Source organism: Ziziphus jujuba, chromosome 1 (assembly GCF_031755915.1).
Source record: "Ziziphus jujuba cultivar Dongzao chromosome 1, ASM3175591v1".
NCBI lineage: Eukaryota > Viridiplantae > Streptophyta > Magnoliopsida > Rosales > Rhamnaceae > Ziziphus > Ziziphus jujuba.
The window spans coordinates 41,199,802-41,221,486 of record NC_083379.1 but is presented as its reverse complement, the minus strand read 5'-3'; the positions used below and the strand labels follow the sequence as shown (position 1 = coordinate 41,221,486).

Sequence of the window (21,685 nt, the reverse complement as noted above, 5' to 3'; positions counted from 1 at the left end):
CAGTCAACCTAAAATTCCATCTGAGTCAAAAAGTCAACTTTTAACCCATTCGGTCAACGGTCAACGGTCAACCTCGGTCAAAGTTGAAAAATTTCCGTTGTATTTTGGGACAGGGTGTTACAATCTTCCCCCCTTACAAAAATTTCGTCCTCGAAATTTTGTACATCATAGAAACGCATAAGAATATTGGTTGCGGATTTATGCCTCGAGCTTCCACGTCGTTTTCTCGACTAGATTAATTCACCATGAGACTTTGACTTAAGAAAATAGTCTTATTGACCCATACGCATTCTTCATAATTTAAAAAATCTGTCTTAGTCGCTCCATGCATGACGGGTCTTCGATGTCCTCTCATAGCAACAATACGTGAATTACGCTGCATACCCATGTCTGCTTTCCCGAAAATACTAACTTGCATGCCACAAAACCAATTCTTCCAATAACCTCATAGAAACTAAGGTAATGAGAACTTAACTTTCTTTGTCAGCCAAAGCATACAACTTTCTTCTACGGAGATAATTTCAAAACTTAATCTCGGACTTTGAATTCAACATCTTTTTCATGCACGTCGGCTTAACTCATTTGTCGATCATGAGCAGCTTTCAAACTCTCTCGGATGACCTTTTCCTTATTCATAGTCATTCGTAGGTGTTTGCATCCAATTCACGTTGGTCGTCGTATGGTGCTTCTCCTCACCTACTTCACTCCAATATAGTGAGGTTTGACACTACCTTCCATATAGAATGTCAGGACCCGTCCAAAATTCCTCAGCGGAACCCTAGACAAGTCCTGATCCCAGGGAAACCCTATCGGACCCTCCAAAGGAAAATCCGGCAGAACCTCCCCTAAGGGTTGGACTTACCACAATTTCCTGCATTGAAAACACACTTCTATATTCATCCCCTTATTCCTCCCACAATACTACAAATTGATTCCACAATTTTACAGCACTTCACAGGAATAACAGTAATCCAGTGCATAAATAATACATAAGTGTCCAGAACAGTATACAGAGCTTCATGAAGTACTATTAAACAGAGAATACAACAAGGATGAAAAAAATATTACAATTGAAATAAACGAATACAAAGGTACTTCTCGAACTACGATAGCGGCGGAGATTTGGTTCACTCCGGAAGAACGTCTACCACCCCTTGCACCTAAGGGAACGGAATTTAAAAACGTGAGATGCTAACCATCTCAGTGGGTGACCCTATCTACTGATCATTTTTAATATTAACAATATAACAAATAAGGGAATTTAATTTAATACCGACAATTAAATAGATAAATAAATAATAAACAATTGAAAGTAATAATTTCTCTCAAAACCCTCACTATTCACTCCGTTGGAAATGTTTCCTTTTTAAAACATTTTCACAAAATCCGATATTTGTATTTCCCAAAAACCAAGGGATCAACAATTTAATAAACAATAAATAAATACCCCAAATATAAATAAAATGTAATAAAATATAATAAATAATTTTGAACACTTTGGGGTTTGAAATTTCTATCTGAAAATTTATACTTGACGCACCACACCATATACCAGTGATGCCCTCCGATACCCAGCGTCCCGAGCACCGCTGCTGAAACCGTCATCCCGGCCAAGGAGGGGGGCGGCTGTGGCCGATATTAAACTTGCCTGCCCTCGGTCCAATGGCAACTCACGGGAGACATAATAACTTGCGTGCTAACCACTTATACACCGGAACACCAATACTGTATGAGTGCGTCTAAAATAATTATTACATTAATTATTACCATACCGATTATCCAAAATCACCGTGGGAAATATACCAGTTTACAAATTTACTATCCCACATATTTTCCTTTAACATACTCGGTACGAAACCATCGATAGCAATATAAAAATAAATTTTCTTGTAACACGAGGTCCAACAAATAATATTCCATGGGCATAATTATAAAATTTAAACCACCAATTTAAATAAAATATTTAAACCAATTATGCCCAAAAACAATATTAAAACCACATACGATTTATTACTGAAAATACCTTGCTCATGCGTAATAAATAAAATTAAATCACAATAAATAATAACTTTCCACAATTATAATTAAATTGCACCACATGAGCATAATTTCAAATATCAATTAAACACCAATTAAATATAATTAATTGCCCAAAATATTTTTAAAGGTGGGTCACTCACCTTGAGCATGTATATCAGCTAAGAGCCTCCGCAGGATCAACTCCACTACCCACATGTGCACCTAAAACATCCACAGTACATCAACCAAATATATTAATATTTTAATCGGGTAACTCCCAGATGGATACCCGGGGAGCAAACACTAACGACAACCAAAATTGACGAGTAATATACCGAATCGAAGCTTGAGTGACGAGAATCACGGATCCGGTCTTACTTCCCGGAGATCGGACCCGAGGTGGTCGGAATCTCGCCGAAAAGCTATCGGGATTCAACTCCTCGATCCTTCCAAACCGTCGTAAATTGGAGGAAAAGGATGCCGAATTTGGATTTAGGAGGTCGGAATTAGTGGAGAGGGACCGGCGGTGCAACTGGGTACTCGTCGGAATAGTGATTTCTGGCTAGCCGTCATGGTCACCGGCAACCATCGCCGGTGGCGGCGTATCCGGTGGCCGATGGCTGAGATTTTTGGGGATTTTGTAGATCGAGGGGAGAGGGTTCCAACGGGACCGGCGGTGAGGCAAACAGAGGCCGGACGGCGAAGAGATCGGGGTTTGAAGGTTTTCGGTGCCTCGCTGGAAAATACTCCGATCCCGGCGCGTCGGCTGTCCGGTGGCCGTGAAATTTGGTGGGCTGGCCGGAAATGAGGAGGTGGTGAAGGGTGACTGACGCGTGTGGCTTGAAAATGGCCGGAAATGGGTCAAACGGCGGTGGCCGGTGGTGGAAGGGAAAAATCGCCGTCGCCAGAAAACGCTTCGATCCAGGCGCGTCGTCGGTCGGTTGGCCGTGAAATTTTGAGGTTCGGCCGGGAATGGAGAGGCGCTCCCGTCTGGCCGGCGCGTGTAGCAAGAATCGACTGGAAAATTTGACAACTCCGGCGGTCGGTTGTTTCTCTCTCTCTCCCTCTCTCTCTCCTCTCTCTTTCTCTCTCCTCCCCATCTTTTTTGCCAAATAAAAGCCACCTTGGGTGACACTGTTCATCCACGTGGACCAATTAGGTGACGACATGTGGCGTTACTGTGTACTTAAGCTAGATATAATAAAATATTACGGTATCCAGCAAACTTCACACGTCCATAACTTTTTAACCAGATGTCCAATTTAAGTATGCCACTAGTCTATGAACTCGTATCGACGAATACTTTACAACCATACAAAAGTCAAAACAAAATTATACAATGGTAAAAAGTAAACTCCGGCACCTTTTGGACAGTTTGCACCTCGACTTGTTTTGCCCATAACTTTCAAACCGTAGCTCCGTTTTCGACGTGCTACTAGTCTACGAACTCGGGGCATCATGCACTTCGCCACGGTACCATGGTCAACTAGAAATTTCAACTGGGACAAAAAGTCAACTTTTGACCCACTCGGTCAACGGTCAACCTCGGTCAATGTGCATGAATTCCGATGTCGTTTGGGACGGGGTGTTACAACGTTCCCCCCTTATAAGAATTTTGTCCTCGAAATTTCGCACGTCACTATAACAGATAAGGATACTAATCACGCATCTGCGCTTCGGGCTCCCACGTTGCTTCCTCGATTAAATGGTTCCGCCATAAAACTTTAACTAAAGGAGTAGACTTGTTACATAGCACCCGCTCTTTGCGATCCAAAACCTGCACTGGTTGCTCCACATACAAAAGATCTTCCCTTAATTATATGTCAGGAGTCTCGAGTACGTGTGAGGGGTCTGCAATATATTTCCGTAGCATCGAAACATGAAACACGTTATGCACTCAGGCTAGGTCTTCCGGTAATGCCAATCTATAAGCCACAGGGCCAATCCTCTCCGTAATCTCGTAAGGCCCAATATAACGAGGACCTAACTTACCCCATCGACCAAAGCGTACTACTCCTTTCCATGGAGATAACTTGAGGAATACCCAATCTCCTACTTCGAATTCCAAATCCTTCCTACGCACATCGGCGTAACTCTTCTGTCGATCTTGGGCAATCTTCAACCGATCTTTAATGATCTTCACCTTGTCCAAGGTCATCCGTAAATACTCAGATCCAACCGCATTATTCGTTGCAAGGAGTCTCTCTTCTCCTACCTCACTCCAGCACAAAGGTGTCCGACACTGCCTCCCATATAAAGCCTCATACGGGGACATCCCAATACTCGCCTGATAACTGTTGTTATAGACAAATTCTATCAATGGCAATTGTTCATCCCAGCTACCGTGAAATTACATAACACAAGACCTTAGCATGTCTTCTAATGTCTGAATTGTGCGCTCAGCTTGTCCATCAGATTGCGGGTGAGAGGCGGTGCTGTAGTTAAGTCTTGCTCCTAGTGCATCAGCCAACTTCCGCCATAGTCGTGAAGTAAAATGTGGATTTCGATCGGATACGATGGCTAGCGGTACTCCATGAAGACTCACAATACGTTGCACGAACAACTGGGTTAACTTCTCGGGTGAAAAACGTTCTCGTACCGGTAAGAAGTGTGCCGACTTAGTAAAACGATCAATGATCACCCAAACACCATCATATCTCCTGGGCGTAGAGGAAAGCTTGAACACAAAATCCATATTGAGTTCCTCCCACTTCTACACGGGAATAGGTAAGGATTGGAGTAGTCCTGAAGGCTTCTGTCTTTCTGCCTTTACTTGTTGACAAATTAAGCATTTTGATACAAAATCTGCGACTTATCTCTTCATGCCAATCCATCAATAATACTTAACAAGCATTTGGTACATTTTGGTACTTCTAGGATGCATTGTATACATTGATCTATGCGCCTCTTCTAAAATCTCCTTTTTAAGTTCTGGGTTATCAGGAACGCAAAGTCATCTTTTATACACGAGGGCTCCATCCCTCCTTATGGAAAACTCCGGATCAAGACCTTCTTATACCTTGCTCTTAATTGTTCTTAATTTAGGATCTTCCATTTGGGTCTCCAATATACTATCCACCAACACCGGTCGCACCTGAAAACTAGCCATAAGAACTCCCAAAGGATGCATATGCATTAACACCCCCATCTTTTTCAACTCCACCATGAGAGGTAGTTGGATGGCTTGGATGTGAGTGAGAGATCCGATAGCCTTCCTACTCAAAGCATCTGCCACTACATTCGCCTTGCCTAGGTGATAATCAATCACACAGTCATAATCCTTCAATAACTCCATCCATCTCCTTTGCCTCATATTTAATTCCTTTTGAATGAAAATGTATTTGAGGCTTTTGTGGTCGGTATAAATTTGGCATGTGGCCCCATACAAGTAGTGTCTCCACTTCTTTAGAGCAAAGACTACCACTGCCAATTCTAAGTCATGCGTAGGGTAATTTTGTTTGTGTTACTTCAATTGCCGTGATGCGTACACTACCACCCTTTGATTCTGCATTAGCACGCAACCCAACCCTTGATGGGATGCATCACAATAGATTTCAAAACCTTAATTCCCATTAGGTAAAGTTAAGACAAGTGCGAATGTTAACCTTTGCTTCAATTCCTGAAAACTCTGCTCACACCTGTCCGTCCAGCTAAATTCAACCTTCTTTCGGGTTAAATTATGAAGCGGTCCAACAATTCTCGAAAATCCTTCTATAAAACGACGATAATATCCCGCTAATCCAAGAAAACTTCGTACTTCCTTCACAATGGTAGGGCGATCCCAATTCAACACTGCCTTCACCTTATCAGGGTCCACATAGATGCCGTCGGCTGACACGATATGTCCGAGAAAACCCACTTGATTTAACCAGAACTCACACTTATCGAATTTAGCATATAGCTGATGCTGCCTTAGAGTTTGGAGCACTCTCTTCAAATGCCTCACGTGTTCTCCTTGGCTCCTAGAATAGATCAGGATGTCATCTATAAATACAATGACAAAACGATCCAAGTACGGACGAAACAACCGGTTCATCAAATCCATAAAAGCTGCTGGGGCATTGGTGAGTCCGAACGAAATCACTAGGAATTCATAATGTCCGTACCTCGTCCTAAAGGCATTCTTAGGAATGTCTGACTCTCGGATCCTTAACTGATGGTATCCAGATCTCAAGTCGATCTTGGAAAACACCTTGGAGTTGGTCAAATAGATCATCTATCCTTGGAAACGGATAGCGATTAGGGATGGTTACCTTATTAAGTTGTCGGTAGTCGATGCACAGTCTTAGACTACCATCTTTCTTCTTCACAAACAAAACTGGAGCTCCCCATGGCGATATGCTTGGTCTAATAAACCCCTTATCTACCAAATCTTGCAATTAGACCTTTAGCTCCCTTAATTCCGCTGGAGCCATCCTATACGGTGGTAGAGAAATAGGCACGGTGCCCGGAATTAATTCAATGGGAAAGTCAACTTCACTTTCCGGAGGCAATCCTGGTAACTCCTCAGGAAACACATCCGGAAAATCCCGCACAACGGGCATGTCTTCCAACCTGACCCCACTTACTCGGGTATCTATCACATGAGCTAAATACCCTTGGCAACCCTTATTCAGTAGCTTCTTGGCGGTGAGGTTAGATATCAATCTCGGCAAAGGCCTCTCAACTTCCCCACGGAATACCACTTCAGGCAAACCTGGCCTCTTGAATGTAACTTCTTTGTTAAAACAATCTACGGATGCATGGTTCCTTGCCAACCAATCCATGTCCAAGATTACATCAAGTCCGGATAGATCCAACAGGATCAAGTCCACTTCCATCACTTGATCTTTGATGCAGAAGAAACACTCCTTGATCAACTGGCTGGGCCACAAGGATTCTCCTGCAGGAGTGGCTATTTCTAATAGAGATTCTAAAGGAGTAGGGGTCATACCGACCCGAGTCTATAAGCATACGTGCGTCATTACCAAAAATATTCAAAGTACCTATAACAACGTCAGGTGTGGTCCGGGCTTCCTGCTGCATCATAGCAAACACTCGACCTTGACCTGTCTGCTGGGGCTTCCTTCCTCTACCTCGACTCGATCTTGCAGACGGTTGAGTTGATCCCGAAGAACCTCCTATTGCTTGACTCCCCTGGGAACTTTGACCCTGAAATACATCAGTATGCTGTGCTCGCCGACCTGCCCCTGGCATGCTGCCACTACTATAAGGGCACTCCCTCCTTATGTGGCCTGGCTGCCCACACGGAAAACATAACCATCCATCTGACACTGCCCGGAATGCTTCCTCTTACAAATTGGACAAATCCGTGTAGAACCAAAGTGTGACTGTTGATACGAGCTTGTATCCCCACTGATCGAATGGCGAGCTGTCTGGGGCATACGATAACTGCCTCTCTGCTGAAATCTGCCTTGTGGGCTCGGTCCACCACTACCCGATGAGCCTGAACTACGGCTCTTCTTGGACGCTCCCTGGCTAGGTGCTCCACTATATGAACCTTTGAATGATCTGCGCCTCGAGGGTTTATGCATCTCCACCTGTCTCTCTAGCTCCAGCGCTGCATCCCTGGCGGACTGATAGGTGGGATGTACTGATCCAGCAAGGGTGAGGGCTATGTTTTCTTTCGAGCCTGATCCACGGATTGATTACTAGAGCTTGATCCTCCTAAGGCTCGAGTTAATTGAGAGACAAGTTGCCTAAGGCTCGATCGACTCCCGGAACTCTCGGCCGAGTGTTTCCGAGTACTACGTGCATCCCGCCTACGCATCGTAGCAGATTCTGAGGAAACAAACAAGAGTTTAGAAACAAAGACACTTAAGCACGATTACAAAAAGGGAGAAATTTACGGATGGGCTGTACAGCAATGCATAGTCCCTTAGGATTATAAGAACCTATGCTCTGATACCAACTGTTAGGACCTTTCCAAAATTCTTCACCGGAACTCTAGACAAGTCCTGATCCCAAGGAAACCCTACCGGACCCTCCAAAGGAAAATCCGGCAGAACCTCCCCAAAGAGTTGGACTTACCACAATTTCCTGCACTGAAAACACACTTCTATATTCATCCTCTTATTCCTCCCATAATACTACAAATTGATTCCACAATTTTACAGCACTTCACAGGAATAACAGTAATCCAGTGCATAAATAATACATAAGTGTCCAGAACAGTATACAGAGCTTCATGAAGTACTATTAAACAGAGAATACAACAAGGATGAAATAAATATTACAATTGAAATAAACAAATACAAAGGTACTTCTCGAACTACGATAGCGGTGGAGATTTGGTTCGCTCCGGAAGAACGTCTACCACCCCTTGCACCTAAGGGAACGGAATTTAAAAACGTGAGATGCTAATCATCTCAGTGAGTGACCCTATCTACTGAACACTTTTAATATTAATAATATAACAAATAAGGGAATTTAATTTAATACCGACAATTAAATAGATAAATAAATAATAAACAATTGAAAGTAATAATTTCTCTCAAAACCCTCACTATTCACTCCGTTGGAAATGTTCCCTTTTTAAAACATTTTCACAAAACCTGTTATTTGTATTTCCCGAAAACCAAGGGATCAACAATTTAATAAACAATAAATAAATACCCCAAATATAAATAAAATGTAATAAAATATAATAAATAATTTTGAACACTTTGGGGTTCGAAATTTCTATCTGAAAATTTATACTTGACGCACCACACCATCTACCAGTGATGCCCTCCGATACCCAGCGTCCCGAGCACCGACTTGCGGGGGGTTAAAGACAGAAACTTGCAAACGGCACTTCGGCGTCCGGACAGTACCGCTGCTGAAACCGTCATCCCGGCCAAGGAGGGGGGCGGCTGTGGCCAATATCAAACTTGCCTGCCCTCGGTCCAATGGCAACTCATAGGAGACATAATAACTTGCACGCTAACCACATATACACCGGAACACCAATATTGTATGAGTGCATCTAAAATAATTATTAAATTAATTATTACCGTACCGATTTCCAAAATCACAGCGGGAAATATACCAGTTTTCAAATTTACCATCCCACATATTTTCCTTTAACATACCTGGTATGAAACCATCGATAACAATATAAAAATAATTTTTTTCGTAACACGAGGTCCAACAAATAATATTCCATGGGCATAATTATAAAATTTAAACCACCAATTTAAACAAATAATTTCCTTAAAATATTTAAACCAATTATGCCCAAAAACAATATTAAATCCACATACGATTTATTACTGAAAATACCTTGCTAATGCGTAATAAATAAAATTAAATCACAATAAATAATAATTTTCCACAATTATAATTAAATTACACCACATGAACATAATTTCAAATATCAATTAAACACCAATTATATATAATTAATTGCCCAAAATATTTTTAAAGGTGGGTCACTAACCTTGGGCACGTATATCAGCTAAGATCCTCCGCAGGATCAACTCCACTACCCATACGTGCACCTAAAACATCCACAGTGCACCAACCAAATATATTAATATTTTAATCGGGTAACTCCCAAATGGGTACCCAGGGAGCAAACACTTACGACAACCAAAATTGACGAGTAATATACCGAATCCAAGCTTGAGTGACGAGAATCACGGATCCGGTCTTATTTCCCGGAGATCGGACCCGAGGTGGCCGGAATCTCGCCGGAAAGCTTTCGGGATTCAACTCCTCGATCCTCCCAAACCATCGCGAAATTGAGGAAAAGGACATCGGATTTGGATTCAGGAGGTCGGAATTAGTGGAGAGGGACCGGCGGTGCAACTGGGTACTTGCTGGAATAGTGATTTCCGGCGAGCCGTCGCGGTCACCGGTAACCGTCGCCGGCGGGGGCGCGTCCGATGGCCGATGGCTGAGATTTTTGGGGGTTTTGTAGATCGAGAAGAGAGGGTTCCAACGGGACCGGAGGTGAGGCAAACGGAGGCCGGACGGTGAAGAAATCGGGGTTTGAAGGTTTTCGGTGCCTCGCTGGAAAATACTTCGATCCCGGCGCGTCGGAGGTCCGGTGTCAGTACCCGTCCAGAATTCCTCCTCCGGAACCCTAGACAAGCCCTGATCCCAGGGAAATACCACCGAACCTTCCAACGGAAAATCCGGCAGCACCTCCCCTAAGGGATTTACTTACCACAAATTTACCTGCACTGAAAACACACTTCTATACTCATCCCCTTATTCCTCCCGCAAACTACAAATGGTTCCACAAATTTCAGCACTTCAAAAGAAAACAACGGCAGCAACCCAGTGCATAAATAACAACCACACGTCCAATACAGTGTACAGAGCATTATACAATTAACTGTGGAATTTATAAAATGACAGATAAAAAGCAATACAAGGCAGAGAGGAAAAAGGGAAGAAAAACTTCTTGAACCTTCGGCAACGAACTGAGACGTTGGGCTCGGCCTAGACAATCAACGTCTCCAACCTGGACCTAGGGGAACGGAATTTAAGAGTGTGAGATGCTAATCATCTCAGTGAGTGACCCTATCTACTATACAATATAATACCACGGTAATACAGTAGATAGATAATAATTAATTGGAAAATAATAATTTCTCTCAAAACCCTTACAATTCTCTCAGTTGGAAGGTTCGGTGGTATTTCCCTGGGATCAGGGCTTGTCTAGGGTTCCGGAGGAGGAATTCTAGACGGGTCCTGACAGTTGGTATCAGAGCTCTAGGTTCTAGTATTCCTAAGGGACTGTGCGTTGTTGTGCATCCCATCCGTGTCTGATCTCTCGTTTTCCTGTCTTAAAGCGTTCTTTCCGTTTGTCTCGATGTAAATTCGTTGCCCAAGTTTGAATAACTCTAATCTTCGAGGGTGTCAAAATATTTTTCCGATCGATTATCAAAATTAAATACTTTTCAAAGTGGTATTTGAAATTAAAGGTGTTTTATTCAAGTATTTTTGTTTATGTTCGTACATGTATTTGTATGTTATATTGTTTGATATTATACTGCACCATATGGAGGCGGCGAACCAATGTGGTCCATGTAGAGCTAGCCCATAATCATGTTGCCTACGAGTCCAAGGGATCGGACGGCCAATATAGGCAACCACCCTGGTTTGTATTGGTAGCAGAGTGTCGGCGACAGTTGGAAACATGGATCACGTAGCATGTAGAAGGTATCGTACGTACCTCCATTACAAGCGTGCATATTTGTTTTATGTTATGGTTTTTTCCAAGCCCGACTTCAGCGACGTAAGAAATTTCGAGGACGAAATTTTTGTAAGGGGGGAAGGTTGTAACACCCCGTCCCGATCCATGTCGGAATTTTTGCACGTTGACTGAGGTTGACCGTTGACCGTTGACCCAAGGGGTTAAAAGTTGACTTTTTGACCCGGTTGGAATTCTAGGTTGACTGAGGTACCGTTACGGAGTACACGTTGGCACGAGTTCGTAGACTGGTAGCACGTTGAAAACGGGGCTACGGTTTGAAAGTTTTGAGCAAAACAAGTTGAGGTCCAAACTGTCCAAGGGGTGCCGGAGTTGACTTTTTATTCATGCAAGGTTGAGCTTTGACTGATGCATGGTTGTGAAGTGCTCATCGATACGAGTCCGTAGACTAGCGGCAAGTCCGATTTGGACATGTGGTTTGAAAGTTATGGACCTGTAAAGTTTTTCAAATACCGTATTATTTTAATATTATTTTTACACGCATAACGATGTGCCACGTGTGACTTAATGAAGGTGACCATGTGTCACCATGGTGAAATGCCACATGTCAACCATGTGTAAAAATCAAATTGTTTTATTATTATTTAATAATATTATTATTAATATTATTTAATCATTTTTATTTTATTTCTTTTTCCTTTTCTTTTTCTTTTTCTTTTTCTTTTCTTTTCCCCACGTGGGAAAACACCTGTTTTTTTTTTCTTTTCTTTTTTCTCTTCTTCTTCCCCGAGCCCGTCAAAACAAAATGCAGAAATTTTTTTTCTCCCTTTCTCTCTCCTTTGACTCTCTCCCTCTCCTTGTTTGACCAGCGTTTCTCCGGATTTCAATCCCCAGAATGCTACACGCGCCGGCCACCTGTGTAGCCCGCCACCTCGCGACCTCGGCCACCAAATTTCCTGGCCAGCCGCCGCCGGACGCGCCCAGATCGGGCCGGCGAAGTCGCGGCAGCGAGGTGAAATTTTTCCGGCGATTCTCGCCGTTTCCGACCAACCCAGCCCGTCCCATACCTCTATCCCACTATTTTCGACCCCTCTAAGTCCATTTCCGGGGTTAGATTGCCCAAAATCCCCACCGTTTGAAAGATCCCTCAAGATCAAAACCGGCCGAAGCTTCTCGACCAAATTCCGGCCACCTCCGGCGGAATTGGGGTCGATGGAGACCGGATTTATGATCCTCGTCCCACGAGCTTCGATTCGGTATATCATTCACCTATTTTGGTTAACATTTGTGTTTGACCCCCCGGGTACCGGATATTATTTACCCGAATAAAATATTAATTTATTTGACTGTCTATGAATTTTGTTCTAGGAGCACCGGTGAGTCGTAGAATTGATTCCGTGGTGGATCATGGGTTAATTGCGTGCTCCAGGTGAGTGACCCACCTTCAAAAATTATTTTGGGCAATTAATTATATTTAATTGGTATTTAAATTGGTATTTAAATTTATGCTCATGTGGTGTGATTTATTTATGAATTATATTGTGGTTTAATTTATTATGCATGAGCAAAGTGTATTTTGGTAATATTTGTATGTGGTTTTAAGTAATATTTTTCGGGCATAATTGGGTTAAATATTTTACGAAAATATTTGTTTAAATTTTATAAATTATGCCCGCGGTATTTTTATGGATGCATCTCGTACTTCGAGAAAATTGTGGTTTGTTGTTATCGCTGTTTCGTACCGGGTTATTAAATAAAATATGTGGGATGGTGTTTTGTGAAAATTTGGTATACTTCCCACGGTAATTTTGGAAAACGGTACGGTTGGTTATTAATGTTTATTTTTAGATGCACTCATACAGTATTGGTGTTCTGGTGTATGGTGTATGGACACGTGGTAGTGCGCGGTTATTATGTGGTTTAGCGCACGGTTATTACTTCACCTGTGAGTTGCCATTGGACCGTGGGCAGGCAAGGTTATTGTTGTGCATAGCCGCCCCCCTCCTTGGTCGGGTTGATGGTTTTAGTAGCGGTACTGTCGGGACGCCGAAGTGACCGTTGCAGGTTTCTCTCTTTAACCCCCCCCCCCCCCGCCAGTCGGTGCTCAGGACGCTGGGTATTGGAGGGCATCACCCGTATATGGTGTGGTGCGTCGGTGTAAATTGCAAATAATGTTTTAAACCCCAAAGGTGTTCTAAAATTATTTATTATAATTTATTGCAGTTTATTTATATTTGGGGTATTTATTTGTTTATTTGTTGTTTATTAATTTATTTGGTTCCTTGGTTTTTGGGAAGTACGTACAAGGGTTTTGTGAAAATGTTTTAAAAGGGGAACTTTTCCAACTGAGAGAATTGTAAGGGTTTTGAGAGAAGTTATTATTTTCCAATTAATTATTATCTATCTACTGTATTACTGTGGTATTATATTGTATAGTAGATAGGGTCACTCACTGAGATGAGTAGGCATCTCACACTCTTAAATTCCGTTCCCCTAGGTTCAGGTTGGAGACGTTGATTGTCCGGGGCGAGCCCAACGTCTCAGTTCGTTGCCGAAGGTTCAAGAAGTTTTTCTTCCCTTTTTCCTCTCTGTCTTGTATTGTTTCTTTATCTATCATTTTATAAATTCCACATTTGTCGTATAATGCTCTGTATACTGTATTGGACGTGTAGTTGTTTTTAATGCACTGGGTTGCTGCTGTTGTTTTATTCTGAAGTGCTGAAATTTGTGGAATCAATTTGTAGTTTGTGGGAGGAATAAGGGAATGTTTTTAGAAGTGTGTTTTCAGTGCAGGTAATTTGTGGTAAATAAATCCCTTAGGGGAGGCTCTGCCGGATTTTCCGTTGGAGGGTTCGATAGGGTTTCCCTGGGATCAGGGCTGTCTAGGGTTCCGGGGAAGGAATTCTGGACGGGTCCTGACATCCGGTGGCCGTGAAATTTGGTGGACTGGCCGGAAATGAGGAGGTGGTGAAGGTTGACAGGCCCGTGTGGCCTGAAAATGGCTGGAAATGGGTCAAACGGCGGTGGCCGGTGGTGGAGGGGAAAAATCGCCGTCGCTGAAAAACGCTTCGATCCGGGCGTGTCGCCGGTCGGTTGGCCGTGAAATTTTGAGGGTCCGCCGGGAATGGAGAGGCGCTCCCTTCTGGCCGGGGCGTGTAGCAAGAATCGGCCGGAAAATTTGACAACTCCGACGTCTGGTCGTTTCTCTCTCTCCTCTCTCTCTTTCTCTCTCCTCCCCATCATTTTTGCCAAATAAAAGCCACCGTGGGTGACACTGTTCACCCACGTGGACCAATCAGGTGACGACACATAGCGTTACTGTGCACTTAAGCTAGATATAATAAAATATTACGGTATCCGGCAAACTTCACACGTCCATAACTTTTTAACCAGATGTCCAATTTAAGCATGCCGCTAGTCTATGAACTCGTATCGACGAGTACTTTATAACCATACAAAAGTCAAAACAAAATTATACAGCGATAAAAAGTCAACTTCCGGCACCTTTTGGACAATTTGCACCTCGACTTGTTTTGCCTATAACTTTCAAACCGTAGCTCCGTTTTCGACGTGCTACTAGTCTACGAACTCGGGGCATCATGCACTTCGCCACGGTACCATGGTCAACTATAAATTTCAACTGGAAAAAAAGTCAACTTTTCACCCACTTGGTCAACGGTCAACCCGATCAATGTGCACGAATTTCGATGTCGTTTGGGACGGGGTGTTACATCGAATCTCACACGAAGACACCTCGATGCTCGCTTGGTAGCTAATATTACAATGGAATTTATCAACGGAAATTGCTTCTTCCCACTTCATTCGATATTACATCATGCACGGTCTCAGCATAACTTCCGAAGTATAAATTCTGCACTTCGCTTGTCCAATGACTTGTGGTGGAAGGCGATGCAGTAGTTAAGTTTCGTTCCAAGTGTATTTGTTAACCTTCATCATAGTCTTGAAGTAAAGCTCGAATCTCAAATAGTCGTGATGGTGATTGATACTCTGTGTAGTCTCATGATACGCTTTACGAACAGCTTGGCCGACTTGTCTCAGTGAGAACCACTCTCGTACCAGTAAAAAGTGCGCTAACATTTCTACCTCCCGCTTCCACTTGTCGGCAGCTTACGTACCTAGATTCTAATTCGGCGACTTCCTTTATCGTGCCCATCCACCAATAATACTTAGTGAGCATTTGATATATCTTCATACCTTTGAGGTGTATCACATACATCGAATCACGTGCTCTCTTTAGGATCTCCTTTTTGAACTCAAGGATATCCTACTTTGGACTCTCAATTGGCGATACTTAACCCTTAAATCACTCTTGGAAAAACCATAACATAAAACAAATAATAAAATCTATTTTTCAAATATACCACCAACATAAAATATACAAAATTTATCAACCCAAATTAAATTTCCAAACTCCTTCAAAAACCAAAATATAATTTATGAAATTTACTAATTAAATCAATGAAATAATAAATAATAAGAAAATTATTTTAATTAGTTTAAAATATCTTAACTTGCATAGGCAATTGTTAAAACTCCACATTTGAACAATAATATCATATCTTAAAATCCATAGCATAAAATGAAATATGCATGCTTGTAATGGAGGTACGTACAATACTTTCTAACATGTTATGTGATCCATGATTCCAGCTATCGCCGGCACTCTGCTACCAATACAAACCAGGGTGGTTGCCTATATTGTCCGTCCGATCTCTTGGACTCGTAGGCAATATGATTATGGGGCTAGCTTTACATGGACCACATTGGTTCGTCGCCTCCGTATGGTGCGGCATATGCAATATAATATCAAACAATATAACATACAAATACATGTACGAACATAAACAAAAAAAATACTTGAATAAAATAGCTTTAATTCAAATATCACTTTGAAAAGTATTTAATTTTTAATAATCGATCGGAAAAAATATCTTGACACCTTGAGGTTGATCGACACACATCCATACTCGACAACAAGTATCGATTATGGGTGGTGACCTTGCTAAATCATTGGTAGCCGATACACACCTTTAGACAATCATCCTTCTTTTCCATGAAAGGAACAGATGTCATTCACGATGATAAGCTTGATCTAGTGAAACCTTGATTCACCAAATCTTGCAGTTAAGCCTTTAAGTCCTTTAACTTTGATGGAGTTGCACGGCATGGCGGTATTGAAATAGATCGATGTCCAAAGCCAATTCAATAATGATTCGATATCCTTTTTACGGTCGTAATCCAAGTAACTTGTTGGGAAAACACGTTCGAATTTCTTCCCACTATGAGCAGTTCCAACGCTCACCATCTACTCAGGCATCAACCACATAAGTCAAATACCTTTGACAACCATTCTCTGATAGCTCCTTGGAGACGAGGATAGAAATTAACCACGGTAAAGGTCTCCTAACTCCTCCACGAAGCACCACTTCAGGTAAGCTGAAACACTTTAATTTTACTCCTTTACGCTAGCGGTCCATAAACATAAGATGCATAACTACTCAATCCATATCTAGGGTCGCTTCAGATCCCAAAAAGATTCACAGAATTGGATCTGCCCCCATTACTTGAGCTTCGATAGAGAAAAGACAATCCTCGACCATTGACTTAGGCCATAGGAATTCCCCGTAAGGATAGGTGATTCTAATTGACACCCTCGAAGATTAGAGTTATTTCAACTTAGGCAACGAATTTGCTTCGAGATAAAAGGAAAGAATGCTTTAAGACGGGTAAAACGAGAGATTAGATGCGGATGGGATGCACAACAATGCACAGTCCCTTAAGAATTCTAGAACCTAGAGCTCTGATACCAACTGTTAGGACCCGTCCAAAATTTCTCCCTGAAACCCTAGACAAGCCCTGATCGCAGGGAAATACCACCGAACCTTCCAACGGAAAATCCGGCAGCACCTCCCCTAAGGGTAGGACTAACCAAAAATTTCCTGCACTGAAAACACACTTCTATATACACCTCCTTATTCCTTCCACGTTACTACAATATAATTCCACAAATTTGCAACACTCCAAATGAATAACAGTAAATTAGTGCATAAATAACAACTAAATGTCCAATACAGTATACAGAGCATTATAAAAATAAATGTGGAATTAATACAATGTCAGATAAGGAAGCAATACAAGATGGAGAGGAAAAAGGGAAGAAATGCTTCTTGGAATTTCGGCAATGAACTGAGACGTCGGGCTCGCCCCGGACGATCAACGTCTCCCAATCCTTGAACCTAGGGGAACAGAATTTAAAAATATGAGATGCTAATCATCTCAATGAGTGACCCTATCTACTGTACAAATATAATAGTAATGATATAACAATAAAAGAAACTTAATTAATCAATACCAAACGATTAAATAATTAATAAATAATAATTAATTGAAAATAATATTTCCTCTCAAAACTCTCACCATTCACTCGGTTGGAAAAGTTTCCTTTTGACAACATTTTCGCAAAACCCGTTATTTCTATTTCCCGAAAACCAAGGAATCAATTAGTCAACTAAATATCCAATAAAATATAATAAATCAAGCATCCAAAATTTATAATGAATAAATTGAAATAAAATAACTTATAACAGTTACTAGATAATTAATCCATGTCATAATAATTAATACCGAAATATTAATAAAACTCACATTGAAACAATCCATGAAATAATTGTTTAATTAAAATGAATCAATTTATTGAAGAATTAAGTAAAGAAAAAATTAAATCAAATTAAAATCCCCATTTAAATAAATAATAAAAACAGCATTAAATATATTCTTAATTTAAACGCAATTTCAAAATATTTATTTTGAAATCCAAGTTCTGAAAATCACTTGATGCACCCATTATATACCAGTGGCGCCAACAGTACCGAGGTACCGCCAGACAAGAGGTTATAGAGAGAAACCAGCATACGGTCGTGTGGCGTCCTACCGCGCTGCTGCAAATACCATAATTTTCAAATCCACCATCTCTCAATTCCACCAATTTAAATATTCAAAGTTTCCAATGGCATAAATATTTTTGAATATAATAAATTAAATCACATATTGTGCCATGGGCATAATTATAAAATTTGAAACCACAACTTAAACAAATATTTTTGTTGAAATATTAAAAAAATCAAATCATGCCCAAAAATAATATTTAAAATCCAAATATAATTAATTAATGAAAACACATTGCTCATGCGTAATAAATATAATTAAATCACAATGATAATAATTGAGAATTTCTTTATAACCCAAACCTTCATTTAGCATCAATGGGTATATATATATATATCAAATAATATTTTTTCCATAATTATATTTAAATTCCACCACATGAGCATAATTCTAGATATCAAATTAACACAAAATTAATATAATTAATCACCCCAAAATAGTTTTGAAGGTGGGTCACTCACCTGGAGCACCCAATTAAACCACGATCCACCATATGATTGATTCCACAATGCACACGTGCTCCTAGAACAACAATTTACACACAGTCAAATAAAATAATATTTTATTCGGATAAATAATATCTGGTACCCGGGGGGATTAAACACAAACATTAACCAAAATTGACGAGTAATATACCGAAACGAAGTTTATGGAACAAGGATCGCATTACCGATCTCCATTGACCCCAATTTCGCCGGTGGTGGCCGGAATTTACCCGGGAAGTACCGGCCCAAATTTCATCTCCTCATAACTCTCGAACCACTTCGAATTTAAAAAATTGGAGGCCATATTTGAACTCAGAGGACCCAAAATAGGGGGAAAAGGGTGGAAGACCGGACTGGGTTGGTCGAAAACGGCGAGAATCGCCGGAAAAACATAACCCGTCGCCGGCCCGATCTGGGCGCGTCCGGTGGCGTCTGGCCGGGAAATTTGGAGGTCGGTGTCGGCGGCGAACGGGCTTCTTCCTTGGGCGGCATGTGTGACCGTCCGGTGGCCGGAATTAAAAAAAACGGCGAGAATCCAAGAGGGAGAAAGGAAAGGAAAGGAAAAAGAAGGAGGAAGAAGAAGAAGAAAGAAGAAGGGGCTCGTGCCCTTTTTAACCAAGTGGGGGAAAGGAGCAAAAAAAGAAAAAAGAAAAGAAAAAGAAAGAAAAAGAAAATAAAAAGAAAATAAAATAAAATAATTAAATAATATTAAAAATAATATTATTATATAAAATAACAATAATAAAATAATATGGTATTAAGCATGGTTGACATATGGCATCTCATCATGGTAACACATGGTCACATTTAGTAAGTCACACGTGGCACATTGTTACACGTTTAAAAAAAATAATATTAAAATAATACGGTATTATAAAACTTTGCAGGTCCATAACTTTTTAACCAGATGTCCAAGTTAGGCATGCTGCTAGTCTGTGGACTTGTATCGACGAGCACTTTACAACCATGTATGAGGTAAAGCTCATTTCCCCATAAATTAAATGTCAACTCCGACACCATTGGACAGTTTGGACCCCAATCTTGTTTTGCTCATAACTTTCAAACCGTAGCTCCGTTTTCAACGTGCTACTAGTTTACGAACTCATGCCAACACATACTTTGTAACGGTACCTCAGTCAACCTAGAATTCCATCCGAGTCAAAAAGTCAACTTTTGACCCATTCGGTCAACGGTCAACAGTCAACCTCGGTCAAAGTTGAAAATTTTTCGTTGTACTTTGGGACGGGGTGTTACAATGATTGATTGAAAAATTGCTGGTTGGCACTTTTAGTGAGATGAGAAGAGTCAAAGAAGGCATATTCACTTACATTCTTACATAGATAGTACTCTTTCACACCCCTTTTTCCTCCCCAGCTTCTAATACCTCTGTATGGTCCACTGCCACAACATGCTGCTTTTCCTTCATTGAAACCTTAGGCAAACAAACATAAATATTATGCATCAAGATATAAGATTAAAATTAATATGTGTTCAAAATAATTAATATTGGATTAAAAAACTGGCTAATAATTGATAGTTTAATACCATATTTAGAAGGGTGATTTATCCGTTGGTCCAAAAAGGAATAAAATGGTAAAAGTGAATATTCAAATTCCTTTAACTCGCTTTCTAACTTTTGAAGAAGCTTGGGAAGTTCTTTGTTGTGAAGCTTCACATAGGGTGTAATTTGTTCAAAGCATCGTCCCCCTCCAAGCAATGCTTTTGCAGATGGAAAACAGCTTATTGGCAACATATTTACAAACCCGAATTTCCTACCTCCATTCTCATATATTTCCTAATTAACACACAAGATCATCAAATTAAAACCATTTAATCATGCATTAAATGTAGTAAATATAAGGCATGATATATATATATATATATATATATATATCATATATATATATTATATTTCCTAATTAATAAACCAAATTATTAAATTAAAACCATTTAATTATGCATCAAATATAGTACAGAGGTCATATATATTTAGAGGCTATAAGTAGTACCTACTTTGACTACTGTGGTTATGTTGCCTATCACCAACCCCACAAACTGTTTTGGCGAGTAGGAATGAGGAACGGTGGAGTTGATCTCAAAAGGGAGTGTGTAGTCATTGTCTCCAACACTAAACAAGTAAATAGCTCTGGATAGCAAGGATTCAGCCCCTGCATCCCCAAGCTGCTTCCTCAATTGCCTGCTAACATTTTTGAAATAACCAAGTTGAGTTTGAAGGTCTATCACCTGGAAATTAAAATGGTTCATAATATTAATGTTATCCATCACATATATATATATATATATATACATATATGGACAATAAGGAAATAAAAAAAGAAGAAGCCCAAAAACCAATATATAAAGCCTATACCAATCCTTGGCGAGTTTCAAGCAGAGCACCAGCTCCTGCTGATGCGAAGTTCACCCCATATGTCAATTGATGATCGATTCCAGGCTGTAGATATGGTGGAATTAGTGGCAACTTCGCACGCTTAGCTGTATATCAAAAGATCAAATTGTCAATTTCTCTGATAATTTTGATGCTGGAAATAATAACTACATCAGCATCAAATAGTGAATCTCCAAAGATGAACAAAGCCACATGGTTCTTCAATAGGCCAGAGCAAGTGTCTCTGATGAGAAAACTTGTAAAGAAAACAATTAGGAGACAAATATTGTGGAAGCTTAACTTTGCCATGAGCGACAAACTCTCTATCAATTTCTAATAATAAATGCACATCATCATCTTAGTCATGTTTCTTTGATAATTTATAAAGAAAGTAATTTGTTTTTATCTCTCTCATTTAGACCTTTCAAAATTGATGATCTGCAGTTGCCGTGTATCCAAGCACTTACTTTCAAATGAATTTTGGTCCGAGTATTGACTATAGAGACTAGTCGGCATGTTATGCCAAAATAACTTGTATACGTTCTTATTGTTAATTGGCAAATCAAACTAATTGATATATCCTCTCACTGGCTAATCCTCAAACTGAGTGTGTGTACATAAATATGTGAGTATATTAGTTTTCTAAAGATATACATAATTTTGTGTATAGGTTCACCACAA

At 40.6% G+C, this 21,685-nt stretch overlaps 1 protein-coding gene across 1 annotated transcript in view; it reads right to left on the bottom strand.

Moving 5' to 3' along the window:
- The window catches only part of LOC132800507 (GDSL esterase/lipase 4-like), a 69,424-nt gene extending 47,904 nt beyond the window's left edge, over nucleotides 1-21,520 (bottom strand). Inside the window, exons 1-3 of the mRNA XM_060814364.1 lie at nucleotides 21,472-21,520; nucleotides 20,987-21,111; nucleotides 20,629-20,859 (exon numbers count right to left, since the gene is read on the bottom strand). Coding sequence (XP_060670347.1) covers nucleotides 20,629-20,859; nucleotides 20,987-21,111; nucleotides 21,472-21,520 — 405 coding nt within the window. The remainder of the gene's footprint in view (nucleotides 1-20,628; nucleotides 20,860-20,986; nucleotides 21,112-21,471) is intronic.
- Nucleotides 21,521-21,685: the final 165 nt, after the last annotated feature.